Source organism: Martes martes, assembly GCF_963455335.1.
Source record: "Martes martes genome assembly, chromosome: 12".
NCBI classification, from domain to species: domain Eukaryota; kingdom Metazoa; phylum Chordata; class Mammalia; order Carnivora; family Mustelidae; genus Martes; species Martes martes.
The window spans coordinates 83,910,084-83,931,183 of NC_137900.1; the positions used below are offsets into that span (position 1 = coordinate 83,910,084).

At 54.3% G+C, this 21,100-nt stretch overlaps 1 protein-coding gene across 3 annotated transcripts; it reads left to right on the forward strand.

The window, feature by feature from the left end:
* The first annotated feature begins 1,010 nt into the window (after nucleotides 1-1,010).
* Nucleotides 1,011-20,846, forward strand: PTGS1 (prostaglandin-endoperoxide synthase 1). Of its 3 annotated transcripts, none has more exons than XM_080820625.1 (11): nucleotides 1,011-1,099; nucleotides 1,192-1,287; nucleotides 7,699-7,815; nucleotides 8,198-8,338; nucleotides 8,515-8,658; nucleotides 11,351-11,532; nucleotides 11,644-11,727; nucleotides 13,376-13,622; nucleotides 15,171-15,457; nucleotides 18,319-18,466; nucleotides 19,717-20,846. In XM_080820625.1, exons 1-11 carry the CDS (start codon nucleotides 1,093-1,095, stop codon nucleotides 20,070-20,072), a joined length of 1,809 nt encoding a protein of 602 aa, XP_080676751.1. In that variant the 5' UTR covers nucleotides 1,011-1,092; the 3' UTR covers nucleotides 20,073-20,846. The 3 variants fall into 3 exon arrangements, with proteins under 3 accessions (XP_080676751.1, XP_080676753.1, XP_080676752.1); XM_080820627.1 differs by having other exon boundaries at nucleotides 1,037-1,099; nucleotides 15,171-15,346; nucleotides 19,717-20,834; XM_080820626.1 differs by lacking the exons at nucleotides 1,011-1,099; nucleotides 1,192-1,287 and adding an exon at nucleotides 3,073-3,212.
* Nucleotides 20,847-21,100: the final 254 nt, after the last annotated feature.

Here is a 21,100-nt window from a genome sequence, read left to right on the forward strand (position 1 = left end):
GGCTTTCCAGCACATCTCACCTCTTCCACCTGGCATGGTTCCCACCCTGCACCTGTGGTTCTCACACTCCCACCCTGGGACCTGGCACAAGGATTCAGACGTGGAGCCCACAGGACAGTCCAGTATGCTGGGGAGACCAAGGGAGAAAATTCGTGTGGGGGCCAGGAGACTCTGGGTGACCTGGAGCCCATCCCTCCCCGCTGCTAGATCTGTTGCCCCAGCTGTGAAGTTGAGGAACCAGATGCTGGTGTTCCGGAAACTCAGCAGGTAGATGGGAGTCCAGCTAGAGTGCCAGCCCTGGGCAGCTGTGAAGTCGGAGTTGGGAGATCTCTGAAAACAATGCCTCCCAATAAGCCATCATTGCATCAGTAGACTTGTATGTGTGATCTCACTGCATCTTACATCAATCCTCCGGGATGCTCCTTGTGATTATCCCCATTTCTCAGATGAGAATACTGAAGACCAGAAAGGGTGAACACCAGGTCCCAGGTGACGCAGCTGGTGCGCTGTGAGTCTGGATTTGAGCTCAGGTCTCTTGGACTTGGAGCCTGGGCTCTTCATTTCTGGCAGCAGAGGGTCAGGCAGACATGTGGCCTCCTAGGGCAGAGCCCCTAGATCTGTCCTGGGGTAGCAGGTTTCCCATCCAGAAAAAATGCGCAGGCCAGCCTGGACTGCTCCTTGTCGAGCCCCCTTTCCTCTCTGGGGTCCAAGGCCTGTGGTTCAGGCCGGTGCTTCCAGCCTGAGATACTCTCGCTTCTGCCTTGAAGCCTTGGGTGACCTCAGCCTTGCACGTAATCTCTGGGCCTCAGTTTCCTATCTGCCAAAATGGACACAATTCTGGCGCCACGGGGCTTCAAAGGCTCAAGGAGCTCGGGTGAAAAACCGCGTTAGTTGCAATCAGAATAATTAATAAAATGTTGTGGCTAGGGCGGGAACGGAGGAAGTGGGCGGCGGCCGGCGCGGAGGTGACAGCTGGCTGGAGAGGTGGAGCCAGGGAATGGGGAGGGGGGCGGGACGGGCCGGAGCTCCCGGGCAGAGACGCACCCCAGGAGCCGGCCGTCCGCATCCCACACGCATCGGCCTCCTCGAACTATGAGCCGTGAGTCGGACCCTGAGGCCCCCGGGAATCCTCTCTGCTTCCTGGTGGAGCTTCGAATGCCAGGCTCAGCCCTAACCTCTCTCGCTCTGCAGGGAGGAGTCGCCTGCTCCGGTTCCCGCTGCTCCCGCTGCTGCTGCTGCTGCTGCTGCCGCCGCCCCAGGTCCTGCCCGTGGACCCCCAGACGCCGGGTAGGCGGCTCCCTCCTGGTCCCCGGGAAGTCCCCCGTCCTGCGCCTTCGCCCGGCCCCTCCCTCTGCTCTCCCCTGGGGCCGGCCCAGCTTCCCCTTTCTGCTCTGGGTGCCGGGGATGGGGGAGGGCGCTGAGGCTGCGGGTAGGAGAGGGGCTCTCTGAATCCGACCCCCTCCCCCGGTGTGTAGCTTTGGCTAGGGTGCTACAGGAGTTTTTTGAGGGGAGAGGGCAGACTGGGATCTCTTGCCCGGCGTGAGAAGGGACAGCCCCTCTCCAGCCCCCTCACCTGTTCTGGGCCCCTAGCTGTCCAACCCCCGCTGCAACAGCCCGCTGTTTTCTGCGGGGTCGGGGGGCCTCTTTCCCAGGAAGCAGCAGGCACCAGAGGGAAAGCCCGCTGGCAAGTTCTCTCTCTCCAGCCTCTAACTTTCTGGGGCTCCATGGGGATTCTCAGCCCCAGGGGAGTAGACCCTCTTGGTGAGGGTCCTGGGTACACCAGCCCTTCTGGCAAAGAATGGAGGTGGAAATACATTCACAGAGCTGGGTTGCTTCCCTGAGGTTTAAATCCTCTGCTATGAGGTCCCCCTAGGGCAGGTCATTTAGGCTCAGGGAGGCGCCATTATTCTCTCTAGCTCGCACAGCAGATGGTGGGCTAAGGGTTTGAACTTCAATCTGTCTTACTCTAGGCACTTTGCAAGGTCTTTCCACAGAGTGCCCCCCGCTCCCCCATGCCACTCCCCTGGGTGGACCCTGGTTTCATCACCCAGAAGATGATGGGGAAAGTCAGATCCTGTAAAAGTCCACCTCTCCTGACCCCGACCATGCATGTACCAGGTTCCTGGTGAGGGAATTCAGCACCATCTCAGCCAGCCTCCCTCCCCCAGCTTACTGCTGGTGTGTGTGTATGTGTGTGTATGCATGCAGGTGTGTAAGGCCTGGATGTAGCTTCCTCCACCACCTGGCTGTATGAGCCGTCCCCCTCTGGGTCTCCATTCCCATCTGTGAAATGGGGGCAAGAGAGGACAGGGGTGGGGGTGGAAAGAGGGGTCTGAGCTTTCTCTCCTGATGCGGTAGGAATTTGGGGCTCAGAGGAGAGGAGAGGAGAAAGATGTCTGCGTGGACTGTGGATCAGACCAGGTTTCCTAGAGGAAAGCGTTGGAGTGGGTAGCATTTGGGGAAGCCAGGAAGAGGGTGGAGGGTGCTCCAGAGTTTGGGTAGGAGCAAAGGCCCAGTAAGTGGGAAAAAGACAAAGAGGGCTTGTGTGGCCAGCACTTTTCAGTTGACAAAGCCCAGCTATGGACCTCCACTTTGTGGTAGTTCCAGCAATCCTGCCAGGGAGATGTGTCAGACCCATTCTACAGAAGGGAGAGCTGAGGCCCAGAGGGGAGAGAGCCCACGTATTTGAGACCCCCAGCAGCAGAGCCAGGGGCTGATCAGGCTGCCCCAGTGACCGGTCTTGTCAGCCCCTGGATTGGCGTACCACTTCCTCTGGGGCCCCATCCAGCCCCCCGCACCTCGCCCACTCCCCCCACCCCCAGGGTACAAAGGCCTGGCCCGCCTGTCTTCCTCTGTGTCGTCAAACACCCAGCAAGCCCAGCAAGGTCTGTGCCGTTTTGTTTTTGTCTTTTTGACTTATCTTTATATCATAAATGTTTAAATGGAATTATTCTTTTCACTCCACAAACATTCCCAAGGGCTTGATTTAAGATTTTGGCTGGAGCTGGAGGCAGGGAGCTGGGAGGGGCCCACCATCTCCCGGAGAGTCCAGAAGGCCAACAGACTGTCCTCCGAGGGGGTCAGGGCCATGACTGAGGGACACACAAGGGTATGTGAGGCTCAGGGGAGGGAGCAGGTCCCTCTCCAGTGTGAGGAACCCAGGGGGGGCTTCCTGGATGTCCTGATGTCTGCCCTGGACGCTGAAGGAGATGGTGAGTGGCGGCAAGGGGGACTTGACCATGAGGCTTTACTCTGAGACCCCGTAAGGGCTTTCTGATGGAAGCAACGGCAGAGTTCAAGCCTAAAGCTGGGACCTGGGGAGGCAGACGGGAGCACAGCGAGCAGTAGGACAAGAGGCAGATGCTGGCTGGCGAGGGCCTTTGAATGTGGGTGAGGAGCCAGGACTCGGGCCCAAGGGTAAGTGGGTCGGACGGGTGACTTGGGGCCGAGACCGGAGGCCAGGCAGCCTTTAGGGAGGGCTGCTGCACGGGACAGGGGAGGAGCGATGGTGAACTGGGTGCAGGGCCTCTACTTGTCCTGCCAGTCCGTGAGGGAACTGAGGTCCATGAGGCCTGGGCCTCTGCCCGGAAAGCCAGAGCCTGTGCGTGCCCTCAGAGGTACAGCCGAGGCTGACCCCCGGGAGATGAGGGCTGCAGACTCCCCTGGGGGCAGGAGGCAGGGGAAGACATTGCTTCTGCTTCTCATGGTGGGGAGGAGATTGAGTCTGGCTGGGAGGGCAAGGCCAGGCCAGGGGAGTCTCAATGCTCAAGTTCACCCAGCACCTGGACTTGGCTTAGTGTTCTTTCCTGGGCTAAGGAGATGGCACGACCTGGCAATCAGAGCTCGGTGCCAGCAAGAGGGACATGAGGCAGTTAGCCCCAGCACACGGCAGGGGACCCCGGGGTTTACCAGGCCTCCCTGCAGCCCGCTGCCCTCGTATCTGCAGCCCCAGCTGGGTCTGAGGGCCCGGACAGGGCTTCCTCTCCCGCCGCCTCTTCCAGCTGTGAGCCCAGCTCTTGGGGCCTGGTGTGGGGGCGGCTGGCCTCTGCCTGCTGACCCAGCTGGGTGGAGGGGCTGGGGCCCAGGCCTGGCTAGTCAGGGTCTTCTTTTTTTTTTTTTTCCCCTCTCTTTGGCTGCCAAGCGCCTAAGCTTCTCTAAATATTATTCTTAGGGAATTTCAGTTGAGCCTCTTGCTACCCAGGGCCTCTGCATCCTGAAGGACATAGTGTTCCCCCATGGTGCCCAGAGCCCTAACTCCTGAGCGGGGGGATGTCTCCTTGCCTGAGTCCTCAGAAAGTTCTGGAACCAGGCAGTACGAGATAGTCCTCATCTGTGGGCTGGTCAGCTAACTCTGCTTGTGGGGTGCCTTGAGGATTCAGTGAGAGCAAGGGTGGGGGACTCAGAGTGATGCAAATAATGGAGATATCTGGAGACTGGTCTGCTTGACCCAGAGTAGAGAAGGGGAGGCAGGAGAGGAGGCATCTTAGAGCCTGCCTGCTCCATCCCCTTTCTGGGATAACTAGGAAAAATGAGGCCCAGAGAGTGGAAGGGACTTGCCCAAAGACATACAACCAGTAAAGGGCAGCCACTCTCTCGATACATTTCCCCAGCACCCGCTTGGCCCCTGGCCCTGTGCTGGGACCTCGGTAGATTTGGAGCCTGCGTCTCCCCCGTTCTCTTTCTGGATCGTTTATTACACAGGGTGCCCTCCACTGAGTCCACTACTTAGCTGGCATGAAAGCACACCGGCTTTAAGTTAGACCGAAGGGGGGCTTGTCTTTGTGAGGAGTTCCAGAGCTCTCCTTGCGGCTGGGGATGGCAAACCCCATCCTTTCTCCAGATCCAGGCCTGAGAACCTCCGGGGCAAGAAGAGAGGAAAAGAGAAGGGAGTCCAGGCCTCGGCTCTGCAACTTCAAAGCTGTGGGGCTTGGGGCTGATCTCTTGTGAGTGAACCTCACATTCCACATTCCTCCTTCGTGCCACAGGGAGTCTCCTCCATCCTCCTGGGAGCGCCGGGCAGATGAAGAGTAGGGGGAGGCGGGGGGGGGCGCAGGGGGAGGCAGTGGGGATGAACAGCTGGCTGTGGAGTGGTTGCTAGAGCCCCGGATTTCCTGGCAACTGTGATGGTCCAGTGTGGTCAGGCTCACCCCGGGCAAGAGGCACTCAGGCTCCTCTCTGTCTACCCGGACACCCTGGGACCCCGGTGGCAGCCTTTGTCCTCACTGGGGAGAGTTTTTCCAGCTCAGGGCAGCTGGTGTTTATGGAAAGATCACGGAGGAGGAGGGAGGGAAAGCTGGACAGCAGGTTTGGGAGGGAGGAGCCTCCATCAGACATAGCCTCTCTTGGCCGGAGAGGGATGTGGGCAGGAGCCCCCGGCAGAACTCTGGGGCAGGAAGCGGGAAGGCTCCAGGCTAGCCCTCAGAGCCAGCTGCCAGGGCCGGGAAGGTGAGGGGTCTCTTGGGCCAAGCGTGGGGTTGCCATTCTCTCGGCTTCGTTTTATTGTCTCCACAAACATGTGATGAGCTGTGGCCAGTTCATCTGGATCCCCTGGGCAGCTGGATCTCTCCAGGACTCGGGTTGAGCCCCAGGGTGTGCGTGGCCCGTGTTAGGGAGGAGAAACTGGGGGAGGTATGGCCCCCTCTCCCGGGCCTCCTGGTGGTGAGTGGGAACACGGAGCAGGGCAAAGGACATTCAGGGGAGGTTTTCTGGAGCAGCCAAGGCATGAGCAAGGTGTGAGCTCACTGGGAGGGTCAGGTGGCCCAGGAGGGGTTTGTTAGGGAAGAGCAGTGGTCTGGGCGAGGGACGGAAGATCTTATGGCTTTGGGGCTCAGGAATGGGGCCACACCTCTTGAGGTCCTCTGAAGAGCCCCACTGGCATCGGAAAGGGGGAAGCACCCAAGAGAAGGGCTGGGCTTTTAGCCTCGTGCCTGCTTAGTGGTAGGAAGGATCCGTCTGCGACAGAGTTCCTCGTGTGCCAGGGTTGGGAGCCAGGCAGCGGGGGGCTCTGGGGCCTCCTGGGCAGGTGAAGTAAGCAGGTGGGCAGAGTGTCCTGGGCAGGAGGAGTCAGTGAGGAGAGTTCTAGAGCCCTGAGCCAGCTGGGGCGATTATTCACTCTCCCTCCTTGGCGTTTCTGGACCTGTGGCTGTAGGAAGGGAGGCTGAGTCCTGTCTGTTGGGTCTGCCTGTGTCAGCTTGATAAGGCCATTCTGTCCAGCCCTCTTCCTGGTGGCCCTTTCCGCCTGCAACCCTACACGGCCTCCACAGAGATGCCATTGTGGGGCCCTGGGGAGTGGCCGGGGCTTAAGCAAAACTATTTACATGATTTGTATGATTCTCTTCTTACTCTCTGGCACTCCTGGGTGTATGGGGGGGGGCGTGGAGTGTGGCTTTCAGTCTCTGCCTGGGGTCATGTCCTCTATCACAGCACCCTTCTGCTGCCTGTTGCTACCCTTTGGTCCCCAGTAATCAGTTGTACAAAGAATAGGAGTTCTCTGTCATATTGGTTCTGAGCTTAGATGAGGAAATGTGTTTGCTCAAGGGAGTCTGGTGTTTTCTGTGTGAGGCCAGGGAATCAGGTCCTGCCAGGATTCAGGGGACCTGGGTCTGCAGGAGGCCCTGCTCTGCTCTGTGTCCTTGGTCAAGCCTTCACCTCTCCCCATGCCTCAGTTTCCCTCACTGAGCTGTAATGAACACCAAATGAGCTCTGAGAAGTCTCTAACTCCGCTGTTGAAGAATCACTCAAGCAGGGAAGGTTTGAGCAAAAGGACCGTGGTCAGCAGGACCTGTTTAGACACCAAGATGGACTTACTGGTGGGGATTTCTCCAGGAGGCAGGAGGGCTGATGCCAGAGCTCCACACACCTCCTCAGGAGATTTTTCCAACCCTAGCTCTCCTGTTTCCTTGGTCCCTGACCTTCCTCCAGATCCTGGAGCCCAGAATCCACTCTGACATGGACCAAGGCTGGGCTTATCAGGAACAGGGGCTGAGGCAGCCGGGATTCCCTTCAAACCCAAACTCTGTCTGCAGGGATCTGGGGAACTTCTTTCCTTGCACTGGAGTGTCCAGTCTGGGGGCGGTGGGAAGGAAGTGAAGGGCAGTTGGTCTAGTGTGATTTGCTGGGTGACCTGTGTGGGGCTCTGCTTCTGGCCTCAGTTTCTGCATCTGCAGGCGGGCATAAAGGTTCCTGCTCTTCCCTCACTTCTGCAAAAATAGAGGAAAGGTGGGCGATCCCGTCTTCCTAGTGTCCAGGTACCTTGAGCTTAGGGGCCGGTGTGAGAGAACCCAGCCTTCCTTATCTCTTTTCTGAACTCCACAAAGCCTGCCCTTGGTGCTGGGCTCTGACCGGACAGGAAGTGAGCGCTCTAGAAGCCTGTGGCTGCAGCATCTTGTTAGCCTGGTGTCACAGTTGGGGTCTGGACTCTTCCCCTGCTCAACTCCAAGGGTGGCAAGGAGGAGGGGGGACTTCCCCTGGGGGCCCGAACTTCCCTCTGGAGACCAGAGCAGGGGCTCGAACAGGGCAGCTTCTGTGCATAACTGGGGGGACAGAGAGGACCCCAAGGTGAACCCTGAAGTCCAGAGAGGGCCCCTGAGTGAGTTAGGACAGAGCTGTGACTTGTGGCCCCACACTTCCCCATCAGGGGCAGGACGGGGCTTGGGGGTGGCTCTAGCGTGGTCTCTGATCTCTGCTTCTCCCCTGCAGTGAACCCCTGTTGTTACTACCCATGCCAGCACCAGGGGATCTGCGTCCGCTTCGGCCTTGACCGCTACCAGTGTGACTGCACCCGCACGGGCTATTCTGGCCCCAACTGCACCATCCGTGAGCCGGGCCTTCTGCCCCCACTCTTGTCCTGGCCCCCCTTGCTCCCCTGGGCTTATCTGGAGACCCCCCCCCCCCGCACTTCTGCCCTCACCTCTGGCCTACACTCGGTCCTTCTTCTTCGCCTGGCTTTGACTTCTGACCCTCTCCCTGACCCAGCCGCAGCAGAGCTCTCCCTCCCGGCCCACCTCGTGTCCTGGCCCTGCCCTCACATCTGCTCCTGGCTCTGTCGTGTTTCGTCTCCCCCGAGTTTCCATCCTTGCCCTGCCCTGTATGTTCTGCCCGGTTCCATCTTGGCCTCGTCTCCAGTTCCCGTCTTCCACCCCGGCTCCTTCTGGTCCTGCCAGGAGGCCCCGCCTGAGTGGTTCCACTGCCCCTGCAGCCGAGCTGTGGACCTGGCTCCGGAATTTGCTGCGACCCAGCCCCTCTTTCCTCCACTTCCTGCTGACACACGGGCGTTGGTTCTGGGAGTTCATCAATGCCACCTTCATCCGTGATACACTCATGCGCCTGGTACTCACAGGTGGGTGGAGAGCAGAGCCCCCCGAGTCTGGGGAGCAGGAAGTCCTGCCAGCGCTTGGAATTCTTAGCATTCGATAAGATGCCAGATTCAACAAGCCCAACCCAAGACGAGGCAGGGAAGGGGGGGAGAACTAGTAATGGGAACACCCTTGTCACCACTGTTTTCGCCCTCCGCAGCGCGTTCCAACCTTATCCCCAGCCCCCCCACCTACAACATAGCGCATGACTACATCAGCTGGGAGTCCTTCTCCAATGTGAGCTATTACACGCGTGTACTGCCCTCTGTGCCCCAAGACTGCCCCACGCCCATGGGGACCAAAGGTAATGGAGACGGGGTTAGAGGCTGGGCCTAGGGGTCACGGGAGAGGCTCTGTTCTTTTCGGGAAAAAAGCGAGTGGAAGACCAATTATTGACCCATTTCCCAGATGGGTGGGCCAAGGCAAGACAAATGACTTATCCAGAACCACAGACAAGGACAGGGCTGGGGAATGAGGACAGGAAAGGGTGGTGGAGACTCTTGCTGAGGTCATCTAGAAAGTCAGAGCACAGTCAGACTACTGCTTCTGTATTTCCAGGGTGCTTCTTTGCTTGAAACTTGTCTCCTGAATCAGTGGGATCCTGCCAGAATGGGGGTGGCTTCCAAGTTGAAACGGAGGAAGGAAGGAATAGTGTGCCATTTGTTGGGTGCCAACTCCCTGTTCGGTTCTTTACTGATGTAAATATCTTGTCCTGCTTCACCAGTGTAGCTTACACATAAAGTCAGAGGTTTTTCCTTTAGTTGCCCAAGAGCCCACTTGGTCTCATTGGCAGGAGTCCTTCCTATTAAGTCCTTCTTCCTACACCATCTTGATCGCCCCAAAACCTAGGGGTTTAACTCAGTTCAGAGGCATGAAATCGGCTTCAAGTATAGAGGGGACAAGACAAGAGAGGCATTGGTCAGCCACTGCCATCGCTTCCTGCCACATGGTGTCGCTGTTGAACACCTGTCCCGTGCAGCCCTGGGTTTGTGCAGTTTTGCTGGCTCAGAACCTGGCATACGTCCTTCCTTGGGTCTCAGAGGCACTCTTCTGGTGGTTTGCACTCATATGTTTACCGACTAGACCTACTGGATAGCTGGGTCTTGCCGAGTTTCTGGACTCTGCCACACTTTGCAGGAACCAGTCCTTGCTTAGTGTCAATCTGAGTGATGATTCCAGGTTATACGGTGCAGACCACTCCCTCCAACTGACCCTCTGGTGAGTTTCCTCTGGGTGCTTGATCTCCTTGCCTGCCAGAGGAAAGCAGTTGGCCATCTCAATCCAAAGAGGTTCTGTTGATCTTGAACCTTCAATGTTGGGCTTCACTTGGGGTATTATGAAAGGATGTCTTTACCGAAACACATAAATTCAATTATTCCTTTCCTTGTGAGCATTGGGTACTGACTCATCTGACGTTGCCACAATTAAGGAAGGAAGGCTTTTTTTGTTGTTTTTAAAAAGATTTTATTTATTGTGGCGCCTGAGTGGCTCAGTCATTAACGACTGCCTTTGGCTCAGGTCGTGATCCCAGTATCCTGGGATTGAACCCCTCACTGGGCTCCCTGTTCAGCGGGAAGCCTGCTTCTCCCTCTCCCACTCCCCCTGCTTGTGTTCCCTCTCTTACTGTGTCTCTCTGTCAAATAAATAAATAAAATCTAAAAAAAGAGAATTTTATTTACTTATTTGAGAGAGAAAGTGTGAATGACAGTGAGCATAAGTGGCGGGGGAGGGGTAGAGGGAGAGGGAGAAGCAGACTCCCTACTGAGCAGGGAGCCCGACATGGGGCTCGATCCCAGGACCTCAAGATCATGACCTGAGCCAAAGGCAGATGCTTAACTGAGCCAGCCAGGTGCCCCAGGGAAGGCTCTTTTTTTTTTTTTTAAGATTTTATTTATTTATTTGACAGAGAGAGATCACAAATAGGCAGAGGCAGGCAGAGAGAGAGGAGGAAGGAGGCTCCCTTCTGAGCAGAGAGCCCGATGCGGGACTCGATTCCAGGACCCTGAGATCATGACCTGAGCCGAAGGCAGAGGCTTTAACCCACTGAACCACCCAGGCACCTCTCAAGGAAGGCTCTTAATACTTATTCTCGTGATGACAAACATCTGCTTCAAGATGACCTGTTGTCTCTACTCCAGACAGAAAGACTGGCATCTTTAAAATAGGCAGCCCAAATCCAGTCCACTCCCTGTTTTGTGAATAAAGTTTTATTAGAACTTAGCACACTCATTTGTGTAGGTCTCATCTAGGACTGTTTTCCTGCTAAAACAGCAAAGCAGAGTAGAAGGGGACAGAGCTCATATGCTGGCAAAGCCTAAAATATTGACTATCTGGCTTCTTACAGAAAAAGTTTGGAAGTTCGCTGATCTTTGACTTATAAGACCCTATCTCATCAGTTCTCAGTCATGTTCACACTATCTCATGTACTCCTCAAAATACTACATAAAATAGGTATCATTTGCCCTATTTTACAGATGAAGACTTCGAAGCTCAGAGACATGAAATGAATTCTCCATGTTCACACAGTCAGCAGGTGGCTACCCAGTTTCAAACACAGGCTACCTTGCTCAAGGGCCAGGGAGGCCAAGTTCGTTCCTTCCTCCCTCCCTCCCTTCCTCCGTTCATTCCTTCCTTCTTGGTTTATTTACTTTTCTTTCTCCTTTCTTTTTGGGTAACTTTTTCAAAGTTGCAAACACGCACGGAAGTTGAGATGTTTCCCTCTCTTCAACACATACCCATAATTTGCCTGTCTTATTCCATCTACCCCTCTTACTTTTTATGGAGTATTTTGAAGCCAATTCCTAATACCATGCCGTTTCACCCATAAATACTTCTAGGGTCTTTCGGTAGAGAAGGTGCAAGGGGCCATCCGGTAGGAGGGAAGGCTGTTCTGGGATTCCTGTGTAGACCGGTTTGGCCCGGGGAGCCCAGAAGGCCCTGGGGTGGGGAGATAGAGGCAGGAGGCAGCTACTGCCCCTTCCCACCTCCCCAACCAGGGAAGAAGGAGTTGCCAGATGCCCAGCTCCTGGGCCATCGCTTCCTGCTCAGGAGGAAGTTCATACCCGACCCCCAAGGCACCAACCTCATGTTCGCCTTCTTTGCACAACACTTCACCCATCAGTTCTTCAAAACTTCTGGCAAGATGGGTCCTGGCTTCACCAAGGCCTTGGGCCATGGGGTGAGTACCTAGGAGGGGCTCAGGACCTCTCTGGACCTAACTTAGCACGTGCAGGTCATTGCCGCCGAGGTAGCACCTGGTGATCTGAACGGACTCTCTTTCTGTCCTCAGGTAGATCTCGGCCACATTTATGGTGACAACCTTGAACGTCAGTATCAGCTGCGGCTCTTTAAGGATGGGAAACTCAAGTACCAGGTAGCGCTGGGCTTGTGGACTGGCGGTGGGGGAGGCCTCCCGTGGTCTTCCCTGGCAGGGGCCGTTGGGGGCCCTGAGTGGTGGCCTAGGAGGGCCAGATGCAGGAGCTGGAGGCGTGAACCCTGGGACAAGGTGCCGGGCCAGGAGAAGACATGACCTCTCATGTTATCCTGGGAGGTGGATTGGGGCTTCGGTAGGAGGGGGACAGTTGCACTCTGCATATATACACTGAATTTTCCCACCATATCATTTGGACGCTATCATGCGCCTGGCACAGGGGTCTGAGCAGTGACCATGATAGTTAATGGGCCCTGAACTTCAGACCCATCAGGAGCCTCACCCAAACACCAGGGTGCTAGTTTCTGTCTGCGCTAGCACTAGAAACACAACGGGAACAACATAGGTCATTAAAATTTCTCTGGTGGCCACATTAAAAAAGGTAAAAAGAAACAGGTGAAATTGATTTCAGTAATATATTTTATTTAACCCCATGTATAGCCAGAAGATGATCATTTCAATGTGGAACCAATACAGGAATCATTAATACAATAATCTCACTTTTTTTTTTCATGCTAGATCTTTAAAATCTGACCTATATTTTATATTCACAGCACATTTCAGTTGAAAAAGTTGGCAACTCTTCATCGGAGATATCCGATCTGTGTCTGGATTTCATAAAGTTACAGCTGAAAAGTAGATTCTCATGCCCAGGTTGTTCTGAGCACACTTGAAGGTTTTCCAGCTGCTGAAGGCTCAGTTTTAAAAACTGAAATCTACATTAAGTAAAGTTGCAGATCAGGTCTTCATTCACACCAACCACCTTTCTAGTGCTCAGCAGCTCTGCGTGACTAGCGGAGACCATATTGGGCCACACAAATCTAAACAACGCAAAGCCCGAGCAAGAGGGGCACAGCTGAACCTTTAAGGCAAAGAACAGTTCTTGGCATGTTGTTCCCCCCCCACCCCCCACCCCAATGAAAAAGCTGCCATATTTGGAGACTTCTCACCCACTAGAGAGAAGCCATGAGAGTGCTCAGAGGTTGGGGCAGGATTCCTTTGGGAGGTCAGATAAAGCAAGAGCAGCGGGGAGGATGGGGCGGCGTTCAGGAGGCCCAGAGGGGGAACGGGCTTTCCAGGCCAGCAGCGCCTGGACTTGGAGAAGAGCAGGAGCTCTTCTGCCTCCCTCCTGGGGGAGGGAGGGATGGGGAGCGTGGCCCCTGAATGAATGCTGGTGAGGGTGGGGAACACCTGTGGGGCGTGTTTAGGATTTCAGCCAAGAGCAGAGAGAGAACTTGGAAGTGTTTAAAGCCAGGGCAGGAGACTAAATTTGGGTTTTTGAAAGGATTCCTCTGGCTGCGGTCCTGGGAGTGGACTGCCTGGGGGCAAGTGTCGACAGAGGGAGCCCCTGCCGAGAGGGGTCAGCATGGAGGGGAGGGTGGGTGAGACGCGGGTGGGGGCAGTGGGATTGAGGGAAAGGGACCCATCCTAAGAAAGACTTAGGAACTAGAATCAGACCATCTTGGTTAGGGAGGCTGGGCAGTTGCTCTGGGTGTTCCGGGAGCTGTAAGTAGGGAGGGCGTCAGCGGGAGGTGCAGGCTGCCTGCACGTGCACCCTGTCCGAAGGTTGTCAGGCGGCCCCATCCCGCAGGTGCTGGACGGAGAGATGTACCCGCCGTCGGTGGAGGAGGCGCCGGTGCTGATGCACTACCCGCGGGGCATTCGGCCCCAGAGCCAGATGGCCGTGGGCCAGGAGGTGTTTGGGCTGCTTCCCGGGCTCATGCTCTATGCCACGCTCTGGCTGCGTGAACACAACCGCGTGTGTGACCTGCTGAAGGCCGAACACCCCACCTGGGCTGATGAGCAACTCTTCCAGACGGCCCGCCTCATCCTCATCGGTGAGGACTCCAGCCCAGGCCTGTCCTGGAAGGTCATGCCCTCTGTCCCAAAGAGCAGGTGCTGGGGGGCTGGGGAGGGGAGAGTGCTGAGATTAGGACCCAGGCTCCTCTGCTTTCTAGTTATTAGACCTTGACCAGGCCTCTCCCGCTGTGTGAGCCTCAGTTTCCAAATCTGGATATTAGGGATAATGATGGTTGTAAGGATTTGTTGGGATGCTAACAAGCACTGAGCGCGTAGGAGGCCTTCGGAGAATGGGTGGCCGTGATGGTTGATCATTAGCTGAGTGACTTGCCGCAGAGTTGATCAGGCACCCCACTCTGTTTCCCCATCTCCTGCCTCAGGGGCACACAGCGACACCCCCAGCTTGTGCACATCGGTCTCCAGCCTGTCCACCTTCAGGAAGCCTTATGTTTCTGCCCTGCGTGTGTCTGCCGTCTCGGAGTTTGGAGCTTCTGGGTGACTCAGGACAGGATATTTTTGTGTCCCCTACGGGGGCGAGTCTGCAGCCTAAAATGTCAGATGGTTTCCTGCCTGGGAGCTTGGTCTCTGACACCCCTGGCCAGACCGTGTTCACTCTGAGTCACCAGTGATCCCTTTCCCCTGCCCCTGGGCAGTGATGGGCATGGCTGGTCCCAATTATATTGCCTGATTCACTAGAGCCTGGACGAGCCAGGCATCAGAGATAGGAACAGCCTGAGGAAGGAGAAGGGGCTGGTTGTGAAGCTCCAGCATTTCAGAGACTTTGACCAGAGAGGGCAAGTCTGTGGCTGGAGACTGTCCGGCATATAGCCTGAAGTCGAACCTGTGACCAAAGGGGATGAACCTGTATATCCAGGGCTTTGGTTAATCCTCCCCAACAACGTTACTAATCAGATACGATTGCCCTTGTTGTGAAAATTAAGATTCAGAGAGGGTCAGTGAACTCTCCAAGGCCGCTCAGCAGAGGGAGATTTGAGACAGGCCCTGGCTGCGCCGGGGAGCTCATCCTTCTTGCACCACATCCCAGGGGGCCTCCTTCCTGAGCTGGAGGGGGGGCTCCACACGCCTACACTTAGCACTCCTCCTTTCTGCTTGCATGTGGTCATACTCCCAATTATGCCAGGCCCTGGGCCAAGCAGCTGCTGTCCACTCTTCCCAACAGCCCCAACCGTGGTGTCGTCACACACATTTTACAGAGCAGGAAAGTGAAGTTCAGAGAGATGAGGTGACACAGCCCAACCTTGAGGCGGGGGGTGGGGGTTGCTGGAAATGGTGACTCCTGGCTCTGGACCTTGCTGATGGCAAGTCTCATGGCTCCAGATCAATTTGCCAGAATTCAGTTTGTCTCGGAGCTCATAGGCTGAAATCACTAGTTTCTTTTCCTATCTAGATAACCAGTTTTCGTTCCGTTACGAAATGTTCTATCTGTTTCTTCCCTGGCTCTTTGTGCTATAGCTGGTTACTGAGAGGGCAGGGGAAAAGATATTCCTGAGAATTCTGATATGTAAGAACATACGGTGGCCGGGTCCCTGTGCTTCCCTGACACGTGTCCCAATTCGCCCTCCCAGGGGAGACCATCAAGATTGTGATTGAGGAGTACGTGCAGCAGCTGAGCGGCTACTTCCTGCGGCTGAAGTTTGACCCGGAACTGCTGTTCAGTGCCCAGTTCCAGTACCGCAACCGCATCGCCATGGAGTTCAACCAGCTCTACCACTGGCACCCGCTCATGCCCGACTCCTTCCAGGTGGGCCCCCAGGAGTACAGCTACGAGCAGTTCCTGTTCAACACCTCCATGCTCGTGGACTATGGGGTCGAGGCCCTGGTGGACGCCTTCTCTCGCCAGAGTGCTGGCCGGGTGAGCCTCTGCGGAGAGTGTGGGGAGGGCAGGTGGGCGCGGGGAGGGGACAGACCTGGACCCAATCCCAGTGTTCTTCTCTGGTCTGTGGGGCTGGTGTCCTCCGACGTTCCTTCCTCCTTTACTCCTCTTGTTCTTTTCTCCGTTCCGCTGTACCAGGTGCTGGGGATAGAGTGTCGAGCAAGATCAGATGTGGTTCTTGGGTCCTTGTCCCTTTGGCACTGACACCGTGGGGAGGAACTGTAGTCCCACAACAGCTAACATCATGGGAGCACTTGCTCTGTGTCAGGCGCTGGGCCAGGTGCTTTTCTGATGTTATCAGAATTATGAGGGCACATGGAGAGCCACAGTCCAGAGAGCCTTTGGGGCTCTGGGTACTTGGAGAGGAGGCTTGGGTCCCAGAGTTGAGAGCTGTAGATAAGGAAATGAGGTCTGAGCAGAGATTCAAAGGGTGGATAGAGCTCTCCCAGGGACAGAGGTAGTGTCAGTGGCCGGGGATGATCGTGCTCTGGGGGAAGGGACAGTATGGCGAGGGCCTAGAGGTCAGAGGGCATGACAATGTGAGGACCATGAAGACATTCAGGGTTTGGTAATACCTGTGAAAGTGTCTTCACACGGTAGGTCTTTATTGAATTACAGGCCTTTGTTATGGACTGAATTGTCCCCACCCCCCACTCTATGTTGAAGTCTTAACAACCAGTGCCTCAGACTATGATGTATTTCGAGACAGGGCCTTTGCAGAGGTGTTTACAGTTAAATGAGGTCCAAGGGTGGGTGCCTACAATGACTGGTGTCCTTACAAGAAGAGGTGCAGAGTGGGAAGACTTAGGGAGAAGAGGGCCATCAATGAGCCAAGGATAGAGACCTCAGAATGAAACCCCCCTTGCTGACACCTTGATCTTGGACTTCTGGCTTCCAGACTGTGATGAAATAAATTTCTGTTGTTTAAGCCACCCAGGCTGTGATATTTTGTTATGGCCGCCCTAGCAAATGAAAAGAGCCCTTTCCCTGGACTTTCTAACCAGCTCCTTCCTAAATCTCCCCTCCCCGATGCTTGGAAGCCGCTGTCTCCTCTGTCTCAGCTCCCCTCACCCCTGCTTCTCTCTGGTCCTTGTTCCCAAGCCCTATCATGACACCGTGCCACCATATGGATTTAGGTTTGCCACTGGTAATTTGACTGGAATTAGCATGTGCTGCTACCAGTGGGTGCTCTTACCTTGCCCATTTTTGCATATGATGCAACTGAAACAAGTAATTTGCTCAAGGTCCCTGCCTTAGTTTCCCAGGGCTGCCATAACAAAGGACCACAAGCGAAGTTATTTTATTATTTCACTTTCCTGGAGGTTAGAAGGTGTGGGCAGGGCTGTGCTCTCTCCAAAGGCTCCTGGTGAGCAGCTGTTCCATGCCATTGTCTTAGGTCCTGCTGGCTACTGGCAATCCTCTTAGACACATCACTCCAATATGGAGTCTCCCTGAGTCTCGTTTTCTCTATTAGGACACCAGTCATTGGATCAGGATCCTCGTAAGGAACTGTGAACTCATCTTCACTTGATGACATCTCTTGCCAAATAAGGTCACATTCCACAGGTGCTGGGGGTTAAGACTTCACCATATCTCCCGGGGGGGGGGCACAAATCAACCCACAATGGTCCCATATCTTGTAAATGGCAGAGCTGTTTATTTAAGCTATGTGTGTATACACTATGGTTTTCATGGCAAGATTTCAGCTCCCTCCCTGCTAGCTTATGACCGCTCCCCTGCCTGGAGTCTTGGCAGAAGGAAGGAGAACCAAGAGTCTTAGTCACCTATGTTCCCAGGAGTGGCTTTATCTGGAATGAATGGAGTGACGTGATACTGTGTGTTCCTACCATCTGGCTCTGAAGTTCTCTTTCCTAATGGTGGTTGGTTAATAGTGGTTCACTTTTCTTTTTTAATCTTTATTGTGTTATGTTAGTCACCATAAAATACATCATTAGTTTTTGATGTAGTGTTCCAAGATTCATTGTTAATGTACAACACCCAGTGCTCCATGCAATACGTGCCCTCCTTGATACCCACCACTAGGCTCACCCCATATATACAATAGAATATTACTCAGCCATCAGAAACGATGAGTACCCAACTTTTGCCTCAACATGGATGGGACTGGAGGAGATTATGCTGAGTGAAATAAGTCAAGCAGAGAAAGTCAGTTATCGTATGGTTTCACTTACTTGTGGAACGTAAGGAATAGTGGTTCACTTTTTAATTACTAAATTTTTGTTGACGCTCGATGCTATGATCCAGGGAAGGAAAACCAATACCAAAACACTCTTTAGAAGGACCCCCTTGAAAGATAAAGCATCTGTATTCTTTGATAAGAATGGATTTGAAGAATGCCATAAAATTTCAGCCCTCAAAACTAATATCCGTCCATCCTTTTGTTGCTCATTTGCTGCCTCAGAAGCCCTTCTACCCCTCCAAAGTTCACTTCCAGAGCCAGAATGCCCTTCCCCTCTGCTTGAGCTCCTGGCTGGTGCCATGCTGGCCATCTTTTTTTATTTAGTTGCTGAACCCAATAGTTGCAGAACCTTCTGTAACGGGATGTTGGGATTCTCACCTAGATGCAAAGGATTGGGGAAGAGTGTGGCCGGTGAGCCACTGGAGAGGTCTTCCTGGCCCACTGCTGCTTTAATGATGAGAACGCAAAGACTCAGGGGTGTCCCTGAGAAATCATGACAGCAGCAGACCTGGGTCTGGGTCCCCAACATGGTGGCTGCTGGGCGCAGCCATGTTCTGTCTGTGCTTGGACAGACCCGATCTCCTCCCCCAGCACAGCGTGGCCTGGCTCTCAGACTGCAGCTATGTTTCTGTCTTGGCAGATTGGCGGGGGCAGAAACATAGACCACCATGTCCTGCACGTGGCTGTGGAGGCCATCAAGGAGTCCCGCGAGCTACGGCTGCAGCCCTTCAATGAGTACCGCAAGAGGTTTGGCATGAGGCCCTACACGTCCTTCCAGGAGCTCACAGGTGAGCAGCTGTTCCCGGAGGCGGCATGGTGATACCCCCCAGTGCTATGACTGTGGGGGTCATGAGAGGTGTGTGAGCACCATGCTTGGGGGGGGTGTGAGGGCGGTGAGGGGAGAAAATGACCCGGTTGGGGAAAGAAAGTGGCTTCTCAGCTGGGTTTGAAGGAGATAAATAGGGATTTTCTGGGAGATATTCTGAAGAACAGGGGGAAAAGGATTCTACGCAGAACAGAAAGTACAAAGGTGCAGAGGTCATAAGGAATGAGCCTGTTGGGGAGAACAGTGGTGGGTGTGGCTGGAGCAAGGTGCTTCTGTGTGGGGAGGGTGGGGGTGGGGATGGGCGCTTGGGGCCCAACTGTGGATTCTATGTGAAAGGATTTGGGTTTTATTCTACCTAGTGGTTCCTAAATACATACATATGGACCAGCTGCCCAAGAATCATTCGAAAACTGATTGGAAATAGCAAATCCTAGATCTCTGCCCCTGAGGTTCTGATTCAGTAGGCCTGCATGGTGCCCAAGAGTCATGTATGTGTCTGTGTATAATACATATACTATCTTCTTTTCTTTTCAAAGAAGATTCCAGCTGTTGGGCAGCCAAGAGTTTGGGAATCCTTGTTGCAAACCGTGGGAGGGTTTGAACAGGGTGTGACGTGACCTGGGTCCTAGTGCCTTATAGAGGGGGGGTTGGAGGAAATGGGTAGGGAAGTTCTGTGTCTGTCCCCTTTGGTCACTGTCTGTGAATGTGTGGGCCTCACCGAGCGGGGAGTGAGTTTCCCATAATTTGGTCACACTTGAATCTCCTGTGACAGTCCAGAGGGGGAAAAGGATGCTGTAACTAAATCTCTCTGTGAGCTTGGACAGGTTACATGACATCTCTGAGTCCCAGCAGAAGGGACTTGAACCAGCTTTCCTTCTTGAAATCTGCCTGTGAGGCAAGATGGATAGTGTCTCCCTGTTGTCACCACCAGGCAGTCAGGGCACCGAGAAGAGAGATGAGTTGCTTCAGGTCACATGCTGTCTGGTGGCTGATCCAGCCCCTCTGTTCCTTCTTTAGCAGTGAATTTCTTCCCTAGATCAGCCCTGGAGAAGGGCCATTCAGCCAGGCCAGATGTTAGGGCATGTGCTCAATCGTTCAATTGCTCTCCTGAAGTCCCATATTCTCCCCAGAAAAAGGTAGGCCTAGAAGCTTCCCTCTCCGCATTGACCTTAACAGTGCCGCGTCTCTGACTCTAGCTTCCCTTCCTTTCAGGGGAGACAGAGATTGCTGCGGAGTTGGAGGAGCTGTATGGAGACATCGATGCCTTGGAGTTCTACCCAGGGCTGCTTCTGGAGAAGTGCCATCCCAACTCCATCTTTGGGGAGAGTATGATAGAAATCGGGGCTCCCTTTTCCCTCAAGGGCCTCCTAGGGAATCCCATTTGCTCTCCAGAGTACTGGAAGCCAAGCACCTTTGGTGGTGAGATGGGCTTCAATATGGTCAAGACAGCTACGCTGAAGAAGCTGGTCTGCCTCAACACCAAGACTTGTCCCTACGTTTCCTTCCACGTGCCTGACCCCCACCAGGATGATGGGCCTGGCGTGGAGCGGCCATCCACAGAGCTCTGAAGGGGCAGAACAGCAGCTGGAGGGTGGATTTTGTGTTCATCATCCCAGAATGCTGAGGCCAGGGTTGATAGTCTCAAATGTTGGGTCTTTGGTTTGGCATCGAGAGTGTCAAGGTGGACCTTTAGAACTTTGTGTCTCTCACCCATTACCTGGGATATCGTGGTCTTGTTGTTATTCTAGAATGCTGAATTCCTGGTGGACCGTTTAGAATGTTAGGAGGGATTCTTCTTTGGCATGCCAGAACATGGGGTTCCTGGCTAACAACCTAGAATATCACATTTCTGGTTGGCTTGGGACATAGGTGTTCTAACATGTGGAGCTCCTGATGAAATCATCTAGAAAGGTAGGGGATTCTTATTTTGCATTCTGGAATTCTGGGCGGCCCTCCAGAATGTTGATTTTCTGATTGGCCGTTCAGAATGTTGTACTGCTGCTTGCTGTTCCAGAACAGAGGCTGGTAGGCCAGCTCAGTCTTGATCTGAATGCCTAGAATGGTAATTTGATTCATTTTCCTGTTTAGTGAGATATCTACAAAGCAGGAGAACCTGTGACCTAACAAGAGTCCATTGCCCACCTCTGTACCAGCACCAAGGGGGCAAGAAGGCTGGGTGTTCTTTTTGGGACCCTGACTTAGACCCTGGACTAAGGAGATAAAGAGCACAGGTGGGCTTTTCCCAGGCCATTGGTTGAAAGCCACCAGAACTGTCGCCATCTTTGTCTTGATTCATGGCAGCTGTTTCTCATGAAGCTAATAAAATTCTTTTTCCAAATTGCCTGCTCTGTATTGCTTTTCATCCCTTTGCCAGAAGCAGAGGTGACACCGGAGTGGCCCCACTCCTAGCTGCAAGCTCGACATGCTGGGGGTTGCAGCATGAGTCCTTCCACTGCCCCGGAACATGTCATCGCGCAACCTTTCTACCACTGGTGCTCCACTTCCCGATGTGGGTCAGGCATTGCCTTTCACAGGCTGCTCTCCTAAAATATACACTCCCCAGCCCCAGGGGACAGACTCTTCGCTCCCCACCACC